The sequence below is a fragment of the Pezoporus wallicus genome, unplaced genomic scaffold (assembly GCF_028554395.1).
Source record: "Pezoporus wallicus isolate ANWC-B61680 ecotype Strahan unplaced genomic scaffold, APGP_CSIRO_Pwel_v1 contig_736, whole genome shotgun sequence".
Lineage (NCBI taxonomy): Eukaryota > Metazoa > Chordata > Aves > Psittaciformes > Psittacidae > Pezoporus > Pezoporus wallicus.
In genome coordinates this window covers 3,270,043-3,292,746 of record NW_026639744.1, presented here as the reverse complement: position 1 = coordinate 3,292,746, position 22,704 = coordinate 3,270,043, and the positions used below count along the sequence as shown (strand labels likewise).

General features: G+C 42.0%; 1 protein-coding gene and 1 long non-coding RNA gene across 2 annotated transcripts in view; one reads left to right on the top strand and one right to left on the bottom strand.

The window, feature by feature from the left end:
• Positions 1-684: 684 nt before the first annotated feature.
• Positions 685-5,880, bottom strand: LOC130602646 (uncharacterized). The gene is made up of 2 exons (XR_008972956.1): positions 5,229-5,880; positions 685-1,684 (listed from the first exon to the last, which is right to left on the bottom strand). It is a non-coding gene; the product is annotated as an uncharacterized LOC130602646 (long non-coding RNA).
• A 739-nt stretch (positions 5,881-6,619) lies between these two features.
• Positions 6,620-22,704, top strand: part of PTEN (phosphatase and tensin homolog) — a 49,622-nt gene continuing 33,537 nt past the window's right edge. The window contains exons 1-2 of the mRNA XM_057415732.1: positions 6,620-6,908; positions 6,944-7,669. Of these exons, the coding sequence (XP_057271715.1) occupies positions 6,620-6,908; positions 6,944-7,669 (1,015 nt within the window). The remainder of the gene's footprint in view (positions 6,909-6,943; positions 7,670-22,704) is intronic.

The window sequence follows — 22,704 nt, the reverse complement described above, 5'->3', positions numbered from 1 at the left end:
ATTTCACTCTCTATATATAGGAACAGAAAAATGTCTAGGAAAAGGTCAAAATAAGGAGATCTCTGTAATAACTATAATTAATCCAAGGTTTTAGCAACTTGTCTTCAACCCTTCAGCTCTTGTTTGAATGCCTTTCAGACCTAGCTTTGCCCCGGGGTCAAGCTTTATCGCCAAGTTTTATTCTTACCTGTAATTCATACATTGTCCAGGGGCTTCCTAACAAAATTCGGCCTGCTCAGTGGGGATCATAATTTCTTTGTCAAGAGCAGTTAGCTTTTTTTTACAACAGTAATTTTATTACGGGTCATTTTTAAACGTCATCCCTTGTACAAAAATGCAGATCTTTCACTCAGCAGGGAGTCTACAGAAAGTATTGGTGGCTATGACAGACAAAAACCTGCAGAGATCTGCTGCTTCTGCTCTGTGTTTTCTCCACAGAATCTGCTCCACCAGCCCCACCTCAGGTAGAGAGCGTGACACCTAATTTCCTTCCTTCAGCTGATCTGGCTAATGCCAAACCCCATGCATGGCCTCCAGTGATCCAGGTGGGATGCCATCTACCCTCCCCATGAGTATCCATGCATCAGCACATCGGTGGTGCATAGTGTTTCCACCATTAAACCCAAATGCAAAAACACACATTCTTAAAGTGACTGTGATTTTACCAAAGTACCATTCCAGCAGTTTTGGTTTGGTTCCATTTATTAGATTAATATACACCATATCCCCCCCAAATAATAAAGTTTTGAAACAACTTTACTTTCATCAGTATTTCTCTTTTGTTTTGTGCACTATAGCTCTTCCAAATGAAAAGTCTATTTAATCAGAAAACAAATGTATCAATGTCCGTATTGATTTACACAAGACCTTCCTTTACTGCTCCTCCTCCAGTCTTTGATGGTAAATAAGATTATAACCTTCTACAGATTATTTTTTTTTCAATCTACATAGAATAAGTGAACAATTTCCCTTCAATGTTTTAAAAATTAACTGGATATAACCAGTGATACTGACAGCCTTTGCTATTAATTTGAGGCTTATACTCATTTTTGCAATCACCACTATTGAATAAAAAAAGGATTATCAATCATCTCACTGTCTGCATTTCATATGCTAGGAAAATGATATCATGTTCAAATCACCATTACTGTAGGAAAATATTTAGGACCCTTCTGTTTTTTCTCTCACTCTGAAAAAAAGTGACATCTGTTTTGCTGCAATTAAGGAGAAATGCAAATGCACACACAAGTAATAAAAGCTCAAAACTACATTTTGTCACTGCTATTTGACAGCTGTGGCGGTAACCTTTGAAATAAATCCTCTGCTGAAAAATACTTTAAAAAATTTGAGAGATTTTTCAGAAGCCAACCAGGGTCTTGAAGGTGAGGTTGATGCAGAATGCGGAAACTGGACTGGGTCCCAATTTCTCAAGATATTGAGAGATTACAATTTCTTGAACAAATATTTCTTAAAAATGCTGAGAAATGCCAAATTCATCTGCTTTCCTAAGTACAGAGTCTCAGAACCTTTACACTGCTGAAGGCTCGACATAGGACTTAACTCTTTCTGAAAGCTGATCCTACAGAGGTCTCCATGAAGTCTCCATTCCTCTTGCACCACTTTCCCTGTTCGCACAGAACTGGCCACAGTGAGATGTTGCTTTGCTTCCTTCTTACGGACAGATCTAGAAAGTTGTAACAAAAGTTGAAACTCATTCGGCATAATTTTTTATCTAATTTGGTTTTGCATCTGTGGAAAAAGAGAACATTCTTGGTCAGCTTTTGTTTTGCTTTGTGTTTGTTTGGTTTTTAATTGGTGTTGAAAAAAAAGATTGCACATTTCCCCCCAAACTGAAAAATTTCAAATCGAATGTATGGATGACTTGGCTGGACTCAAGGAGATTGTAGCTCTTGAATACAGGTTTACAAGGTCACAGAAAGGATCTAGTGTAGTTAGAAAACTCATCAGAGAAGGAAGGATGAAGGCCACATGGTGCATGCACTGTTTTGCATTTTACTGCTGGGTTCTTTGCTATGAAACATGTTTTTGGTGAACTTAATTCTCCAGTCAGTGCAGGATGACCTGAGCTTTGCCAGTGACTTGAACAAGAGCAAGAAGGGAAAGGAGTGGTATGTTAACATCAGAAGGATCTATGGTGGTTGGAGGTAGGAAGGGGATTTGAAAGACACAAGGAAGAAAACACAGGGATGAAATGAGAGAAACAGAAAGCAAGGCAAAGCGGAAAGAACAAAATGAAAGATGGGGAAAGTAGCAAATAAACTGGAGAAATGGGGAAGCCTAGAAACAACTTTATAATTTGGCAAAAGCATGTAGTTGTTTGTCCCCAGAAGACTTCCAAGTTTCAGCAGCTTACAGATCGAAGACTTCCCAAGTCAGAGAATGTGTTATATTTTATAGCCAATTTTTTTCATAAATTTGTCTACTCTGTCCTTAAAAACTTTTGGCATCTGTGGAATTTTGTAGCCAAGTCCCATAATTTAACTTTACACCATGACACTATCTACTTTATTGTTTTGAACCTGTCACCAATTGGTTCATCTGGAACCCCTACATTTTATATTGAAGAAATGGCAAAGCAAGCAGTTCCTGTAATAGAATCATAGAATAGTTAGGGTTGGAAAGGACCTTAAGATAATCTAGTTCCAACCCCCCTGCCATGGGCAGGGACACATCACACTAAACCGTGTCACCCAAGGCTCTGTCCAGCCTGGCCTTGAACACCACCAGGGATGGAGAATTCACAACTTCCCTGCGCAACCCATTCCAGTGCCTCACCACCCTTACAGTAAAGAACTTCCTTCTTATATCAAATCTAAACTTCCCCTGTTTAAGTTTTAACCAGTTACTCCTTGTCCTATCACTACAATCCCTAATGAAGAGTCCCTCCCCAGCATCCTTGTAGGCCCCCTTCAGATACTGGAAGGCTGCTCTGAGGTCTCCACGCAGCCTTCTCTTCTCCAGGCTAAACAGCCCCAACTTTCTCAGCCTGTCTTCATACAGGAGGTGCTCCACCCCCCTGATCATCCTCGTGGCCCTCCTCTGGACTTGTTCCAACAGTTCCATATCCTTTTTATGTTGAGGACACCAGAACTGCACACAATACTCCAAGTGAGGTCTCACAAGAGCAGAGTAGAGGGGCAGGATCACCTCCTTCGACCTGCAGGCCACACTCCTTTTGATGCAGCCCAGGATACAGCTGGCTTTCTGGGCTGCGAGCGCACACTGAAGCTGGCTCATGTTCATTTTCTCATCAACCAACACCCCCAAGTCCTTCTCTGCACGGCTGCTCTGAATCTCTTCTCTGCCCAACCTGTAGCTGTGCCTGGGATTGCTCCGACCCAGGTGTAGCATGGTTAAACTTCATGAGGTTGGCATCAGCCCACCTCACAAGTGTGTCAAGGTCCCTCTGGATGGCATTCCTTCCCTCCAGCGTATCAACCGAACCACACAGCTTGGTGTCATCGGCAAACTTGCTGAGGGCGCACTCAATCCCACTGTCCATGTCAGCGACAAAGATGTTGAACAAGACCGGTCACAACACCGATCCCTGAGGGACACCACTCATTACTGGTCTCCAGCTGGACATTGAGACATTGACCACAACTCTGTGTGTGGCCATCCAGCCAGTTCTTTATCCACTGAGTGGTCCATCCACCAAATTGATGTCCCTAAAATTTAGAGACAAGGGTGTTGTAAAGGACAGTGTCGAACGCTTTGCACAAGTCCAGGTAGATGAGATCAACAGCTCTACCCCTGTCCATCAGTTCCATAGCCCCATCATAGAAGGCCACCAAATTGGTCAGGCAGGATTTCCCCTTAGTGAAGCCATGCTGGCTGTCACCAAGCACCTTGTTGTTTTTCATGTGCCTTAGCATGCCATCCAGGAGAATTTGCTCCAAGATTTTGCCAGGCACAGAGGTGAGACTGACTGGTCTGCAGTTCCCTGGGTCATCCATTTTCCCCTTCTTGAAAATGCGGGTTATATTTCCCTTTTTCCAGTCGTTGGGATCCTCACCTGACTGCCGTGATTTTTCAAGTATGATGGACAGTGGCTTAAACTTCTTCAGTAACTTAAGATTTTATAGACCTCTAGCTAACTTTTTTTAAGTAGGCCATCAACTGTACACAGAGTTGAAGATGGAGGCACAGCACAAATATTAACAGTGACATAATTATTTTCTCTTTCTCTGTCTTACCAGTTGCTGGCAAAGTCCTACAGGTTGGATCATGAGATTCACCAGTGGGTGCTGTTACAAAGATCATCACTCTATGTTGTGATGGAGTATCTGTCCCAGGCCTTGCTGACACAATGGTCACTGATAGCTATCTACTGCTCAGAATGCTTTTTAGCCTTGGTCTGACTTGGAATTTGGAATCTACCAAAAGGACTGTCAATTCAGCCATAGCAACTTCCTAGTAATGTGTATGTAGAAAGAGGAGGGCAGTCTTAGGACTTGAGGACTTTCAGAAATGTTTTCAAAGATGGTCTTGATTTGCTAGCTATATCTTTATTTGTCTATGGATAACCTCCAAGTCCAGGACCCAAAAGTAGGTTTAATGGGTTCATTCTATACATTTGAAGTTTAGGAAAGGAACAGTACAATCTTACTGCACACACACAAGTTGATCCCAAAATAACTATGACCTGCCAATGTAATCACAAAAACAAGACACTGAGAGGCCTTGGGAGCAATGTTCCTAGCAGAGTTTGGAAGGGATTAATAAAATTGTCCTTGGTGCTGGCAAGATACCCTCCAGAACACTGCATGCCATTCTAGTCATCTCTGTTGAAGATAAATAAATAATAATGAAACTGGAGCAGAAAGTAATTGCTGAGATGAGGGAGAGAGCAAAGTTAGGGGAGCTCATCTAGCTTAGCATAGTCAAACAACTCCTAAGGGGGACATTTTTGCCTGTAAGTGCGCAAAGAGGAAAAAGGATAAATGCTATGGAGTGGGAGCTATTTAAGGCCAATGCTGGCACAAGAATACGTGGATTTAAACCAGTCATAAATATATATTTAGCAAGAAAATCAGAAGAAGGTTCTGGGAACAGCTTCCCAGTGGGAATAATGGTGGCAAAAGAGCTTAAGATGAAACTTGATACATTTATAAAAGGATATATATATATCATTTGCAAAGGCTGAATGGCTGCAGCAACCCAGGAAATCCCTCCACCTTATGCTTCAGTTTATTTTGAGCCTTTACAGGCAAAGAGTAGCATTTCACCCTCCCATTCCTCTTCCTGCTCCAGCCATCTGCAGTCGGTCTTCAGCACCTCTCTTAAAAGCTGCTTAAAGATTGGACACCAAACTTATCTTGCACTTCTGAATTCTGTTTTGCTGTTCCTCAGAAAGGAAAAGTTTAGTAAAGCATTGCCTAATTTATATATGCATAAATTTGTATTTAATATATCTTCTCATACACGTAAAGAGCTATGTTTCATCCAAACTTTCTTACTTCCAGACCTGCTTATTAACCAACTTGCTACAGCATCCAACCAGTATGTAAGCACTATTTTTCTTCAGGTTGCCCTGCTCAAACGTATTTGATAGCCATTCTCTGGGTAATGCAATCACTAAGCAAACCATGGGAGATACCCTACTCATATTCCTGCAAGGGACGCCTTCATTTTGGTCCAGTGGGTCTAGGAAGTTAAAAAGTGTCTTCAGCAAGGTGTCTTTCACTGCCAGCCTCAAAAACATTTGAGGTGGACTTATGAATTAAACCCAGAATCTGTTATTTTGGGAGATACCAGCCTGGTTACATCATCTAACTTTCACAGAGAAAAAGGACAGATGGTCCTTTCCATTATGTCTCTTTCCTAGGAGTATAAGAAATGGTTTAATTTAGCTTTTGTTTTTGTTCCCTGCAAATTTTTGGAGATGCCCAGCATCCCTCCATATAACAAATGGCTTCTTTCAAAGGTATGTTATCTTTGACCTCACATTTCTTGCTGTCCAATAGGAAAAAGACATGAAGATTTTTCATTGATACTTTTTTGAGGAAGGCAAATTTATAATTGTATTTGCCTAGTAACCCTGTTTCTTCAAATGTAATGTCTAGCTAGCTCTTTCCTGATCCCTTAGCAGTTGGGGCAGATTTCATTCCTGATGCTTTACGAAGTCACACATATCAAACTGCCTTAAAGTATTTCTTTGTGTTACCTCCATAAGCTAACATTTCACCTGTCTGCACACAAAAGGAAAACAATCACAACCCTCACAATCTGTTGTACCAAATGAGAGAGACGGAAACTGGCAACTGAGACTGCAGCCAGTGTTCGTAGTCAGCTCAGGCTGCCACAGGCTACCTGATGGTCTTTTTCCTGCAAATCATTAACACCAGCAATGTCCAAAGGGTTAAAGAAGTTTTCTGCATAGAGTGCAAAGAACTCTGTACAACGGGATTGATTTGCTAAAGTTCTGAAGGAATTTAAAGGTTGATTTTGAGAAACAGTGCTTTTTCCTATCTGGGTAACTGTCACTTATGGGGCTAAAAGGGGGGACAGAAAGCTCCATGAAAACAGCATGACCACAACCGGTGAGCCAGCCGCTGTGATCCAGTGGGGCAATTCATCTACCTACCCCCGGGCCCGAATGCCGGCAGAAAGCGCAGGCAGCGAGAACAGCAGGCGGCCCTCTCCGGGCCCTCTTCCTGCCCCAGGGCCTGGGCGACTGCAGGGGGCAGTAGGTGCTCACGATCGGAGAGAGGGCAACGGCTACGCGCCAGCCGAGGTCGCTCAGCTTTACGCTGAGCCCCACAACGGCAGCCCGGGGGCGGGGAGAGAGAACGAGGCCCCTGGCGATGGGCAAACCTTCCCCTCCCCATCTCCCCGCGGGCCTCAGGGTCGCACGGTGTCCATTCCGCTTTCCAGGAGCCAGTTATGTAAGTCAGCTACACCCGGCCTGGGCACCTCACAGGGCGGGGGCAGCCGCCGTGGCACCTACCCGCCTTACAGGGCCACCTGACTGGGGAAAGGGTAGGAAGGGAGAAACCCCCGTCCTCTCGCCCCGCTGCTGGCCCGCACGCCCTGAGGAGCCGCCGCTGCTGCCGCCGGCCCGCCGCGGAGCGCCCACCCGGCGGCGCGGCCCCACCGCGCGGCTCCGGGCCCGCAGCCGCTACCGCCGCCCCAGGCGGGGAGCGGAGCGGGGCGGAGCGGGGCCGGGCCGGGGGGGCGCCCCGCGCCGCTGTCACCATTGCTGGGGCCCGGAGCGCCGGAGAGCTGCTCTCTCCGCCTCCGCCTCGCTCGCCTCAAAGACGGCGGCGGCGGCGGCACTCTCAGGGACTTGGCCCGGCTCCGGACCTTCTCTGCTCGCCCGCCGCCGCCGCCGCTGCTGCTCCCGCCCCGCTCGGCGCAGCGGCGGCAGGAGGAGGAGGAGGAGGGGGCAGCCGCCGGGAGCCGCCGCCGCGGAGGGAGGCGGGCCCGCCTGGGGCTGAGCCGCCGGCGCAGCAGGCCCCACGCCCGGGGCCGCGCGGCGGCCGCCGGCCCACCGCCGCCTCCCGGTCCCGCGCCCCGCCGCCGCTCGGCCCCTGCACGCAGTCCCGGAGCGGCCCCCGGCTGCCAGACATGACCGCCATCATCAAAGAGATCGTCAGCAGGAACAAAAGGCGATACCAGGAGGATGGCTTCGACCTGGATCTGACCTGTATCCTCCCGCCGGGGACGGTGCACGGCACCGGGCGCTGCACGTACAGCTATTGCATCAGACCTGCGCGGTGGTTACCTAACGCGCTTCCCGGTGCCGCTTCGCCGGGAGGCCGGCGGTTGCTGCCGGGGTTCGCCCGGGCCGCCGCGCCTTCCCCCGCCACCGTGCCGCCTCGGCCTGCTTTTGTCAGGACGGCCGCCGAGCCGGGGCCCGGCAGCCGGGCAGATTAACGGGAGCTCCGTGGTGGCGAGGATTAACGATAGCGCTCCTTGGCGGTTGCAGTCGGCCAAGCTGCCTGCTGGCTTGCCTGCTGTCACCCCCCTTGTCGTGGAGGTGCTGTCCTGCCCCCGGCCTGGGGAGCTCCTGCCTGCTCTGGAGCAACGCGGGTCTGCTGCTTACCTTTGGTTGTGTTGGTTTTTCTGGCATAGCGAATGTGTGTGCCCTGTCGTGACTCATGTCTAGAGTACTTTTTAAAAATATTTTTTATTTTTTTTTTAGTAACAGCTCTTGATTTACAAATATCATAGCAGGTCTGTCACTTGGGTTGCTTCAGTCTTCGCGGCAGGAGAGATGAAGCTGGTGTCCTCTGTCCTGATTTTCAGTAAGGCAGAGTTTGTGCTGCCTGTCCTTTATCTTCAGTAAGGCAGAGTTTGTGCTGTGTTGCCATATGATGCAGCAAGGTTTCTCGACGACTAGAGGTGGCAATCTCTTCTTCCAAATTAAAAAATACCTCTTTTCTGAATGCGGTGCATGAACTGCACTTCGACATAATCTCAGATATGCTGAACACGAGGATGTGTTGCAAATGAGAGCACGTTGGGTCTCATTGAGGAGGACTTTTGAGGAGTGTAATTCTGAAATACATAATTACTATGCAGTTACGACTAATGAGTCAAACCATAGAGAAGCATGGCTAGTGTATAGCTTTGGTGGCCTTTCAAACAGATGTGCTGTAGTGGTGACAGATGTTTAGCTTTGAATGCCTTGCAGAGTTATGTAGGGGCTGTGCTGTGGGCACGGTCTATCTGGTGGAGAAAGGTCATCGCTGAGAAGTGTGGTTCTTACTCCACAGCCTAAAAGTTGGGACTGTCGTAGGAAAAATGAGTATTGACAGTAGTAGTCAGAGCTGGACTTGCCCCATAGGAAGAGTGCTTTCTGTTCTCCAGCAGGGTGAGGATAAAATCTGTTGGGTTTTGGAGCAATTACACTTGTGTCATATCAAGTGCTACAAATAAGTCTGAATCCTAGGCAGCATCAAAAACAGTAACAGCTGTAACTAGTGCAGAACTTGTGCTATTGCACTGAGCCTTTGCCTAAAATTTTAGTGGCTTTTAACTGACCTGGAACATTCTTGACTTTAGCAGGTGGCTGCTGAGCTTTTAGTTAAAAAGCAGCAGCTCTAGTACATAATGCCTGCGTTACGTTCATGGTACTGATAAAATACAAATTTGGGCTTGCATTTTTAAATGGCTACACTTGGTCATTTTGTTGGCCTACAGCTAGGACAGCTGTAACACTGCCACAGGCCAGCGCAGCACTTGCTGTTTGACTTAATGGCAGAAGCCTTAAGTTAGATTTTTTTTTTTTTTTAATTCTCTGAGAGATGGGTTTGCCAGGAACTTTGAGGTTATGAGAAGAGTTAAGTGGTGGCAAAACGAGGTTTTGCTTTACAGTTGCAAAGATTGGTGTTTCAGTTATCTCTGCCCAGATGTGTCATTGGTAGGGAGAGTTTTGGTTTGGTTTTTTTTGACTGAACCAGATCTTTTTAACTGGTCATTTGCTGCCAGCAACAAAATTGGTGAATGTTGAACCTTGATTTTCTTGCTCAAGGTTGCTAATGATATGCCAAATGGAGTTTATTGTTTATTTTTTACTTTTTCACTTGATAACGGTTTTCTTACAATTTTGCATTAGAAGTAGGCCAGTGAACACTGTGTTTAAGTTAGGTTTGTTTTTGTTTTTTTTTTTTTTTTTAGAAGGAGCAGCTGGCTGGAATTTTGTCATGAAATTTATGTAAGAGGTGTGGTTTTTTTGTGATTGCAAAAATCTCTGGAAGAAGCTTATACTGAGTCTTTTTTTTGTCTCGTAGCTGCACGTTTTGAACACATAATTAATGAATAAAGACTGCTGTCTGCATAGTATACTGGCTTTGCTTAAAGGCTGATGTTGCTGCAGAAGTGAAAGCATAATTTTTTTTTAATCACTTTGTGCTAGCTTTTTAGAGATATTCTTTTTGTAGGGCTTTGGTGGAGTTGTTGCTCATCGTACATGGTAGCTGGGAAGTAATCTCTTTACTTTGCACATGTAGAAGGGAGGACCAAGCTGGGAGTTATCTCTTCAACCTTGCAACGTTAGATGAAGAAAGAGAGGGCTTGCTTGGGAAGGTATGCGGTGTGTGGTAAGAGGTTTGATAGTCTGAAGTTCTCAAAAGTACTTCTCAATGTGTGCTGGAGTTTAAAATTTTGAGACCAAGCAAGCTACCATCTGCATTTCTGCTGCTGGTTAGCTTTACTTCCATGTGCACCCATATCTGTAGGAGTGTCTTCTATTACAGATTACTGGTTATTTCAGGGTAGTTGCTTCTGTTAAGCTAAAAGAAAAAGCCTCGCATGAGCTGGATAGCCCAGTGTTTGGGCTTTTTAGCCAGGATATAGGAAATAGAGATGTGAATGCCTCCTGCAGTAAATGTTTCTGTACAAGTAGTTCAGTGGTGGTGGCTTCAAAATGCTCAATACGTGGGGATTGCTACCCTAGCTTTAGGAGGTGAGGAATAAAATGAATCTACAGTGAGTCCAGGTGAGGTGCCTGATGTCCAGCCTGTATTCTATGCTCTTTTACACGTATTTGAGGGAGAGTTTGTATCTTGGTTTCCTTGGTAGGCAAAGAGCTGCAATCTGCATATTTCAATAATGGCAGATTCTTCCAGGGCATTGCAGGGAACACCTGAGTACCAGAAGGTGGGCTGGGTTAGGCACTGGAGTGCCAAAGCCCCCTCCAAGGACCTCTTTCTTCCCCCCCCCCCCCCCCCCCCGTGTCTGTGCCAAATCATTTAGACTGGTGCTGATGAATATATCTTACAGTACACCATGGTTAGGACTCTCAGTTCCTGATTAGTTGGTTAAGAATTTTTCCTGTGTGGATAATGTGGGATTTTAGGAAAGGAAAATAATAACTTTTCAAAATCAGTAGTTTTGTGTACACAATATGAGAATAGTCTTATGTGCTAATTACGAAATAAGTGTGTTTAAAAAGCATTGACATTTCTTTCCATCTAGTCAAATGTTCTAATCTCCTTGTATAACCTTTTGACCCTGTTGGAAAAAAGTATTTTGAAATTAGGAGAGGAAAGGGTTTTACAGATGGAGATATAAAATCAGCCTTATAATACTGCAGATAATTGTATTTACTCCTGATTTGTTTGGGTTTCTATTTAATTTCTGTTGTACTGGATACCTTTTGGAAAATTTGGATTAATGGCTTTCTTATAGGATGCTTGCATTTCTTCATGATGCAATGACCAATATATTTTCCGACGCACAATATTCTTTGGTATTTCCAAAATTGTGTGGCTTGTTTCTTGACCGTTTTACTGTAGAGAACAGTGTAAAGAGAAGGCTTGCATGCAAATCTTGCACATTGCATTGATTGTGTCTGACTTAAGAGGCCCATGCATAACTGAGTTTAGCAAGTGCCTTAACTATTTAAGCCTAAAGTGGAAAAAATCGTGTAACTGCTTCTTGTGCCCATAGTTAAACTGTCTTGTATTTCCAGGCCTTCCTTTACTTGTGAAAATGGCCATCTAGCCTGAGCATAGGGTGGAGCATGCCAGCCCTGATGCTTAATTGAAGCATATGTAGCTCATGACCCACGTAGTCATGTAAACTGCAGCAGTATTCAGTAAAGACTAGATGTTGGGTGTAGTTTATTTACAAGGTGTAGTTTGTCTCATAATAAAAAGTCAGAGAATGCTAAAATTGCAAGTGGGAGCTTCTTAGGATATCATACTGCTTTATGCTATTTGCAGTCCTAAAACTGTTTGTATTTTTAATGAAATTCTAAACTATGTTACTTCACTCAAAATGGCTCAGCTTCCAGGAAAAAAATGAATTAGTGGCATGAGGTACATACTGTGTTTAAAAATAGAGCCCAAGTTGGAAATGCTATTCATTTAAAATATTTGATCTCTTTTTAAAATTGAAGTTTCTTAGATGCTTTTTAACAAGTTTTTCATGCACACAAGTCCGGTAAGGGCTGGTAAGGTTTTAGAAGAAACCAACTAGCAATGCATTTTATTGGTGGAAAAGTATTTCTTTGTTCCAAACTAAACCGTGTTACTTAGCAGTGTTAAGGGCCTGACAGACTCGTTTTGCCTCTGGAGCCTGGAATGATCTTGGGTTTTGGTCAAGAAGATTCATGCGAGTTTTGTTCTGAATTCATCTAAGTTTGTTTGAATAGACAGCAGGAAAATGGTACTGGCTGGGGACTTCTCGGGGTTTGATTCAGTTACCTGCTTACAGAGGATGTCTTTGGTCCTGGAAAAATTCATCTTCATCTCTCTGCACTTAGGAAAAATACAGATTTTTTTAATTGTCCAGATGGAGAAGACAAGGTAGTAGTAGATGCAATTGTGTTCATGCATTATTCTCTTCTGGGGTTAGAGATGTGCTTACCTTTCCTTATAACCTAAATGAAAAAATTACCTCTTAATATATTGTCCTAGTATGTGCATACTTGTGAATAGTGTTGTTTGACAGCTGAAGCCTATGCACAAAACCCCTACCATTTGAGCCTGTGCTGAGTTGTGCAGCCCTTGCTGCATCCGTTCAATTACCCCAGCCTCTTTCTGCCTTGCTTTTTGACTGCAGTTGCTCAGAAGAGGACTTGAAAGATGCTTGACAAATTAGAGCTCATCTCTTTGTGATTGCTTAAATGTAGTGCAGACTTCCTAATGAACTACTTAATCTTGCATCATCAGAAATTTTTAATCAATGTGCAGCATTGCTGGAGACTGTTTGCACAAGCTGAACACAAAGTTAAAAAATAACTGCCTGTGCATACTTTTAAATTGACAAAAGCTGCACACTGATTCTTGGTTTCACATAGCTCTGCTTTTGAAGTGACAGCTATATGTTCCTTTCAAGATAGGGAAAGAAGTGAGTACAGCTAATGGGGACACTTTACAAAATTATCTTGTACAGTGACTTTTAGGAAAAAAAACAAACATCTGAAGCTAGTCTTCATTGAAATCTGTTTGTAAGCTTAGTTAAATGTCTGTGACAGTCATAACCTCCAAAGCTGAATAAAGTGTAAGCCTTACTAGGGCTGGTACTGGGTTTGGGCATTTCTTTTCTAAGGAAAAATCAAAGCTCCTCTTCATTATCTCTTACAGTAAGACTGACAATGTGTTGACTCTTGAGTTGTTTGCAAAATTACCTTTATTGAGGCTTGTCTGACTTTGGTGAGGACAGTTGGGTCAGTGTTGAGGGCTTCTGGAAATCCCACCTGTTTAGCTCTTTAGCTTTCAGTGTAATTGGTTGGCCATGCATCAACTCTTGGTCCAACTTGAGTCTTGATGAGTTGATGAATTTTGAAAGTGCATCTTTCTAGGAACTTGTGCTAGTCAGAAATGCCTTTCTGTTCTCAAGGTAATTACATGTGGCTTCCGCTGACTTCATGAGACTGTTAGAGTGTATTTAGGGAAAGGATATAGCCTTGAGTGTGGAGCTTATGCAACACTTGAAATGGCTATTATTGCCACAGTATAATACATGTAGAAGGATTAGTTGGTTCTTGATGGCTGCTGGGCTGGTGATCAGATTTTTTTTTAGGACAAAAATGTGTTTTTCCTGTGATATCCAGTGGTACAGTTGTATCTCATTTAATAACTTTAATTACAAAAAGTGTTTTGAAGTACAGTGACTACTGTATTTGCTAAATGACGTGTTAAAATACTGTGTAGAGGAGTACAGAATTTTCTAATTTTCTTCCAGAAGAGGGGTGACTGTTTTCCATTCTCTTCCTCATAGGATGATTTTTACACCTAATTCTGCTTTGTCATGAAAGCAATTGATAGAATTTGTTTGGTAATAATATTACTGAAAGAATGTGTTTTATTAACACAGTATGTTAAAACTCCTATGCTAAAAAAACATAAAACCATGCCAGAGCTAAATTTCAGATTGCAGTATCCACAAAGTTGAAATTTTATGTATAGTTTCTGTCTACCAAGTTGCTTTTGCCAGTTGTGGATCTTGGAGCAGTTTCTAAAATGAAATTATATTTTTAGTGGATTAGTGTTTTTGCCCCACTAATACAGCATAAGCTGACGAATTATACCTCTGGTACTTTAGCCTAGAGTCTTCCCTCACGGCATGTTTAAACAAGAAAATGGTTCTTGTATAATGATTTAAAGGACAATAGTTGCGTTCTGACAAACTGGAAGAAAAGGGAGGGAATAGGCAGCTGAGCTGTCAAATCCCTTAATTATATTACAGTCCAAAAGTTGCTGTCATTAGTCATAACTAACTCCCTTTTAAATCCCACCTCCTTTCTGGTTTGTGTACCCAGAGAGTAATCTGGAATTCAGAGTTACATGTGATTTGTAGTCATTTACTGTGCCTAATGTGGGGTGGATATTGAAGGCCAATTATTGCATAGTTTTTTCAGGGGGGTAAATGGGATATAGCCTGGAGTTGTGAGTAGTGATTGCTGGATCTGCCTGATGCTTCGTCTTAAAAAGTAGGGTAGTTGTGGGCTCCTTTTGATTTGGCTATTCTGTGGAGGTTTGGGGGATTAAAACTGTACACATTTGTGCATTTTGTGAGTTATCGGGTTGATGATTTCCAGACTGTAAGAAGGGAATTTATTTGAAAATATGTGAGAATTTGCAAGTGGCCTGTAGAGCAGGATCTCTTGTGAAGCATTAAAGGGTTTGTGGGTGTTTGACTCTACTTTGGGTTCAGAGATTTGATGTTAGTTTTTGAATATATCTTAGTCTCAGATGGATATTTCAGATGTAAACAAATCCTTGTTCCAGTTTCTAATTCAGGCTGTCATCCTCTTTGCTTCTGTCGTCATCTGCCTCATTTACTGTCTTGCCTGTGAGGCCCTTAGAAAAAAAAAACAGCATGTTTTTTGGAATGGAGGTAAATAATTGTGCAGTTAGGCTGCATATCATGCTGCATAAATCTAGGTTATCTTAATAACGATTTTTAGGCAGCATAGCTGAAGTAGAGGGTCTGTGATTCAAATGGTAATTGACTGTGCAGCTAAAAAATTAAACTCAACTGCTCTGTGTTTGGTATGACGGCTATTGCAAAAGCTGGCATTGTTCCCTTGAAAGATGAAGTCCCAACTTCACAGCACCAACATGCGGCAGTGCTTAAAAACTGCTTAATATCCATTCTTTTATTTATTTTTTTATTTTTTTTTTTTACTAGTGAAGTGCTTAAGAAATATCTTTACAATTCTGCCTTTGTGGAGCTGTAGTATAATAGCTTTTAATTGCATGATTAATTTTCATAGAGGCCTCTGCTTAGTTCATTGCATTGCCTGGGTATATATCAGGCTAGAGCTAAAGAAGTTGTGTATATTCTGTTCTTTATTTTCTTGAGTGAGTGAGTTAGAGAAGTAATGTCTTTTTTTTTTTTTTTTTAACATTTAGAGCAGAAAAACATTAGATCTCATTAGAATGAAATTAGTATTATCTGCTTGAGGCTTGGTTGAGAAGCGGTTTATGTTTTATGTTTTGTTTTGCTGCTTGCCTTTATCTTTTCTAGGATCACCACCCCCAAATTACTGTTTGATAAATTTATACAAATCATGGGTTTTGTAGCTTGTGTTTTATAAAGCTGTTTAGTGTGACATATTCGTCCTCCAACCCGATAGCTATTTTAAATTCCCGTGTCTCTGAAAGTTTTGGATGTCCTTTCAGACTTGCAAAAACTTGAGACTGAGCCATTTTTAACTTCCTGTCAGTAAATATCAAAGTAGTGACTCTCTGTGGTGACTTCTTCTTACTGAATAAAATTCTTACATGTTTCTGTGGGTTTCTGAGTTAGGATACACTTGTGTACACAGCGATGCTTGGTAAAAGGAGCTTCTCTGCAAAGTGTGGTGCTGTGCTAAGAATGTGTACCAGGGAGGTCCTGTACTCTGCCTTGAAAAAAATTGTATTAATTTGGTTTGTGGGTTCAGATATGTCAGCTTGTCACTACAGAAATCTTAAACTGAGATGTGCCAGTCAAGCTTCTCGTATACATTGCTTCCTACTGAGAAGATCCACTCTGTAGAATTGTTACCTTGGAGACAGTTGCTTAGCCTCACATGCAGCTGTGCACCTGATTGCACGCTCTTGGTGCAGCTTTTGGTCTCAGGCTGCTTTGTGTTGCTGCAGCTAGTTGAGATGCCAGGGTAGGTATGGTAAGATGGGATGTAGCTTCTTGCAAAGAGTGAGCAGAAACAAAAATACTTCTTACCTGGACCTGTGCAAGTCTTTATGTCTAGAAACTTGCTGGGATTGTAGGTGTTTTGTTCAGTGCTCGGACTTGAAGTTGAGTAGGAACTGAGGCCAAGTCTTTGACTCCTCAGCTGAAGAGTTCTGTTGTATTTTAGATGAATAACAGCAGTGTGCTGTTGCATGTTCCTGTTTCTCTTGGCTTTTTCTTAATGGTAAGGGTAGCTTTTTTTTGTCCTGTAATATCGTTGACTGTCTCAGAGGGATTTGCAGCTCTTCACAAGCTTGTGTTTCCTTTACTATCTGCATACTTTTGTATCTTTATTTGTGATTCCAAACCATGTTAAAATGGAAGCTTAAGGCATCTTTTTCTCAGTCATTGTCAAGTAGACATCTTTCATGCTTTTCTCTTACCAATATTTGTATTTATGCTGTGAGGTTTATGAAGTTGATACTGTGTTTTGAAGAAAACGAAAACATGGTGCCTGCTTATTATGTAGATTGCATGGAGTTTTTTTTCCCAGTTGTCTTGACTGTATTAGCTGTTGACCAAAGCCTCCATATGGCTGACAGCGCCAGGACACTTTTCATACACCTCACAGAAGAAGAGAGACTTTTGCTCTGGGAATACTTTGTAACTGGAATATAGTAAGCATGTCCGAAAGCCTTGCTATGTGATGGAAATGAGTTGTGAATGTAGCTGGTTTCTGAGACAACCTGGCAGCCGCATCTTCAGGTACCTGTGATGTACTTCTTGGCACTGTGGGAATCTGAGTTCCCCTCCAGACCTTGGGGCTGTTGTCAGCCCCATGAGCTCATTTGGACAGGTTTACCTCCTGGATACAAAGGAGCTGCAGGTTTTTTTGTTTCTTGTCTAGCTTGCTGTATTTAAATTACAAGTGGAAAGATTTAGAAAAAAAAAAAGGTGGGGGAGGAAAACATTGTAGTTGAAATATTGAGCATTAAGGGGTTAAATGCGTTTTTCTTCTAAATCATAAAACATTTCTCTTGGCTGCGTCTGAGTTGGTCTCTTTTCTCATTCCTGAAGGCACAGATGGTAGAGTTGGCAAGTGCAGCTGACTGGCTACAAGGAATCCTCCATTGCTCTGAAGAACTTTCTTCCTGTTCATTTCCTCTATACTTCCTGACTATCCAGCCTTATAGAAATATAGTAAACTTACTTTGTGTTTCATGTTGGCTAATGGAAATTCTGCCTATTAAAAAAAAGAAAAAAGTGTGCACGTGTACAGTATATGTGCTAGGGAGGGTTTCTAGATTTGGCTGGGTGTATTCTCCTGTATGTTTTGTAGGGATGCTGTCAAGAAAATGGCACTAATAAGAGTTTGGCCATTTGTCAGGACTCCTAAATCTGTTTGAGGATGGAGTGTGGACACTTCTTGTAACACTCCCCCTGTAGCTTCGGGCTGTCAAGCTGTTGAGCAGCAAGAACAGTTCTTTTTTTTTTTTTTCTTCTTGCTGTTACTATATGGGCTTGTTTAAGCTGGTGTTAAAAGGCTTGAGGTTAGCACACTAACGTTTTATGGATGGTAGGGCCAGATGCACTGCTAGACCATGTTGCATGTTACTGAAGTCAGAGTTCAGAGAATTGCAGACAAATTGAGAAAACAGAGCAACTTTCGGAGACTTCAGAGTTGCATTGTTCCTGTACTCATCAGTGTTGCTGTCAGATGGGACTGCGTAGTTGACAGGTTGGCCACCTCATGCTAGAGGCTGGTTTCCTTTGCACTGTGGTTCTCTGGAGTCAGGAGGGCAATGGGTGATGGATAGCTGAGCAAAACTGACAGCAGCTTTTGTGTGAATGAGGAGTGGGCTGCTCAGAAGCAGGTTAAAGGAAGTACATGTCTTGCTTGCCTGAACTGGAAGTGAAAATTTGTATAGCTGGCAATTGTGAAACTTTTTTCAGGCCATAGATTCACCAATTTAAATCAGTTAAATAAGATTCGTATTTGGAAATTGAGGGTTGGGGAGAAAAGGACCTTTTATTTGCAAGTGTCAGGTTTGAGTTTTACAGTAAGTTTTTAGCTCAGGGCATTGGACAGTGACCATCATTCACAGCATCAGGAGCACTCAGCTTGTTTTAAATTTCCTTTCTAAAGAAAGGTGAAGTCAAAATGCATTGTAGGTCTTCATGAAGCCTTTGATTCTAAAGAGCTAATAGTTTTAAAGTTGTTTTTTATTTGTTTTGATTTATAATCCTTCATCAATATTTGCTTTAAAAAGTAAAGCTATATGTGAATTCTTAAGCCCTGCATGCTCTAGCATGCTTATAAAACAGGAAGATTAGGTAATTTGCTAGCTGTTTTTCCCTTATAGCTGCCTTCATGAACAGAGTGAGGATAAGGGATTAAATGCATTGTTTGAAATAGGACTTAATAAAATTAATTAGAAATTCTAACAATGCTATAGATACTATTTGATAATGTCAATCATTGGAGGAAAGGCTATAACTGTCTATTTTCTGCATTTTCTTGTGACTGTTACAGAACTTAAGAACTGGTAAATATTTTGGTATGCTTTTTTGGCCTCCTTCCAATATTAGGAAAAATGCTGAATTTGTGATCACAGTCATTTATAGGACCAACCCAAGTAATTTGCTTTTATATCTATATGTAAAATTTATCTATGTAAAATTTAAAGTGTATACTGCATATTCTTTAATTTGATCTTGTCATAATGGGAATATATAGACAGCTATTTTTAAAAATGATTATAACTGCCAATTTGCATAATGGTACAGGATTTTTCTCATAGCAACTGGAAAGACTATCATCTTTAGCATGTGGGAATTACTTCAGATCTCAAGAATAGCGTTTTATTCAATCTGCAGACAGTATTAGAGCAAAGGCATTTCTGAAGTGGTGTATGGATTGTTTGCTTTAGTATGTCTTCAATATTGATAAAGCATCACTTTTTTTTTTTTTGTTTTGGCATTTGGTAACAAATTATTGTGTTGCTTTCATTTTAAGGTTACTTGGGTATAATGAAGTGTCGTCTGTGTTCATTTGAAAGCTGCAGTTTTGTACTTAATAAGCAGCATGAGCTTGGGGATGGCATTTTAATATTTGGCTGTTATGTAGCTTGTATCTGTTTCATGTGCTTGGGTTTTTTCTTCCAACGGCCAGCTACAGTCCCAGCTTCCATGTTTAAAAGATTGACAAAGGAATGAGTGCTTTAAAAACAGTTGAAACCATTTCTAGGAATGGATTTCCTGGGAGAGAGCTATTTTGGCAAAATGTGGCAGGACGTATTTTATGTTTTTTAGAAAATCCACTTCAAATTTTGGGAATTAGCAACAGTTTGGTTAACTTCATTTTGCATGTGTTGTAGAACCGCCTCAATAAATGGCTGAGGCTTTTTCCGTTTTTATTTCACTTTTCTTGAAAAAAAAACAAACAAAAACCAAACAAAAAAAACAACCAAAATCAACCAACCCACCCACAATCCCCCCCCCCAAAACAAACAAAAAAGCAAACCCAAACCAAAAAACACCCAAACCAAACAAACAAAACCCAACCAAGAAAACCCAACACACACTCCCGCCCCCAGCTTCAAACTGATAATGAACTTGTTACATGTTTTAAATCATCAGTTCTTCCAGGTTTCTAAGTTTATCAGTATCATTACCAGTTCAGTGATGCCTCAGAATTCTTGCTTTGAATTTAAGCCCAGCTTCGAAACTCCTTTGTAAGAATTTTGTCTTGTTAGTGAATATCTTAATTTCATCTTTGGAAATCAATGTTAAATTAACTGAGGTATGAAAAGCAACGTCTCCGAGCCACTGAGTGTGGCTGGAAACAAAAGAGCTTGATGAAGATGATGCCCAGTGGATGTCTTTGCTCCCATAACTGGTTCAGCTCTGTACTCTTCCCTGCAGTGATCACTGGCTGTCCCTGAGGAGGACTGTTTCATTCCCCAGCATCAGGAATAAAGCAAGCTAGTAGTGATGCAATAACAACCATCCCCTTCACTTGCTGCAGATCCTGGGACATCTTTTTGCAGGAGAGGAAAGGGTGGAAGAGCTTGGGTTTTGTCAGCTTCTTCAATTAAGTGATGAAACTGCTATTTCTGCCCAGAGGTTTAGATCATCTGTGCAAACAGCAACAGCACTTCCACTCTGTTCTTCCATCTTGCTCCTTAAAGCAAAAGGCATTCCTCAGTTGCTTGAACCAGCAACGGTTTTGAAGCAACATGCTTCTTTAGCATGCTTGCCAGAGCATATAGTAAGACATAAAATGATCTTCACCAGCAATGCAAATGCATTTGTCATAGTTGTTGCTTGCTTTTGATCACTGCAGGTGAAGCCTGCAGCCTTACATGCCTGCCATGGAAAGGTACCGTTTGCTCACTGAGGCCAGTGTCTTTTTAATGCCAGATCTGTTGCAGACAGAAGAGTGAGTCAGCAGTGGCCTGGGAATTACATTCCAGTCTAATACTTTGCGATAATAAGTAAGGTACTTTAGGTTGCTCGTATTTAGGTGGAGGAGAAATTAATTTTAAAAGTAATCATGTTTTACTAAATCCAGCCTCTTGCCCCCTTGGGTACTTGTTTTTCAGCAGAACTTCAGTTTTTGTGCTGTCAGATTGCAAAGCCCTAGAACGTACAACACTTACTGAATCAGCATCAGTAAATTGGTTCGTTCTACCCCCACCCCCCAGCCGTGACTAGTTTTCCATTTTCTTTTCTTACTGGTGTATTGTGGAGCATCTTTTGCAACACCAGCTCCTCTGGGTTTAAAAATTGCACCTGTAGCAACGCACAGTTAAGCTTAGAGCATTCAGTTCTTGCCAGCTTCCTATTTAAAAGAAGAAATGCATGTGGGCTGTGCATGTACTGCTCATGCGTTGCCCCCGAGGAGTGAGGGAGGAGGGAGGGGTCACGTGAGATGTGGGAGCCGAAAGGGGATCACTTTTTTTCTAAAAGTGTGAGACTGCCCTGGTTATCTTGGAACTTTTAATCTCTCTCTTCTTGCGTGTTTTGAGGCTTTAGTGTTTGGACAAGTCTGTGAGGCTCCAAACTTGAAGTGCTGCTGCTAAGATGTTCTCTTTCCTTTGCTTGGGGTATCTGTCTGCTTTGCTTCCATCTTGCACCTGCTGGGAATCCTGGAAGGTATCTTGTGTCTTAACCTCTTGGAGAGGAAAAGTCAACAGCAGATGAAAAGCATCTGAACATAAACTGCAGGCTGAAATGCATGAAAAAAATGTGTAGTAAAGGTCAGGATTGCAAATGGAAATTTGAGCAAGTTACATGGTAATTTGGTGAAGTTTGGGCATCTGTCTCATGGGTGATGCTGTAGTTGAAACTGAAATTTGATGAGTGTGTCAAAATGAATTTATTTTACTCCTGTTGCTAGCATGAATGCTTGTCTTCTATGCAGAAGTGCTGTGGAAAGCAGGCTAATACACTGGTTTATTTTGCTCTGGTAGTTTATATCGCCTTGCTGCTTGGAGCAGGACACAATAGGAGGTGCTTTTGAGTGTAAACACTGGAACTGACAGTAGGTGGAAGTCAGCTTAAAATTGGGGAATGAAGAGGGAGTGATGGGGAGTGCTAGCTGAAAGGTAATGCACTTTTAGTAGGCATAGAGCAGGTGCACATGATTTATAACCAGTTTCTTCTGCTTATGGCAAGTAGTAACTGATAGAGTATGTTGCTAATTATATAGTGTCTTTTGTTAATTTAACAAAGAGGTGCGGACTGTTTGCAGAGTACAGTGTGTTCAGAGTAGTTTCAAAGTTTAAGATTTATGTGATTTGATAGTATCTGAAGTTATCAAACACTCTGAAAGTCAAACAGCTGTTCTTTTTATTTCCTCCAAGATAAGCTTTTCTTAGGGTTTGGGGAAGTACAAAAAAACCTGGCAACCAGATGAGAACCCCTTTCAGTGTCAGTATTTAAGGCAGCTGTAGGTATTTATTTGGATTTCTGGAAAGTTTTCACATTCTTCTCACTGCGTAAATTGTATTTTGAGTAGCCCAAGCAGAGCGATATCTATTAAGACCTGGATTGCAACATAGTAAATGCTAATTCTTTTTTTGAGAGTAGAAAACATTATTTCCATGTATTCAGTTCTTAACGTTTTCCTCAAGTCTTCTAGTTAACTGTGTAAACACAGAACTTGGTCCATCCTGCTTCCCTATAAGTACTTAGGCTTTTTGGGAATTCTGCAAGGATGGAGTAAATTACTTTGTATCCTAGTTCAAGCTTTTCTTTATGTGCAAGTAATTGGAATATTGATACCTTGGAAACTGCTGCAGTATTTTCCATTCCAGTGATTACTCTTGGAGCTTTGTTACGTTTTAACCATAAACATGATTCTTTTAATTGTGGAATAATTTAGGTTGAAAGGGACATGTGGAAGTCACTGTTTCAGCCCCCTTGTTTAAAGCGGGCCAACTTCAAACATACCATGCTTTGTTCTTGCTCCTTCTAAAATTAGTTTGAGGAGGAGTATGTTAATGTGGTAGAGTATGGTCTGTTTTAGAGCTGCTGGTTTCATTTCTGTTTTGCTTTTCAGTGAAGCTTCTTCACTACATTATAATTTCTAATAATGTTTAAAAC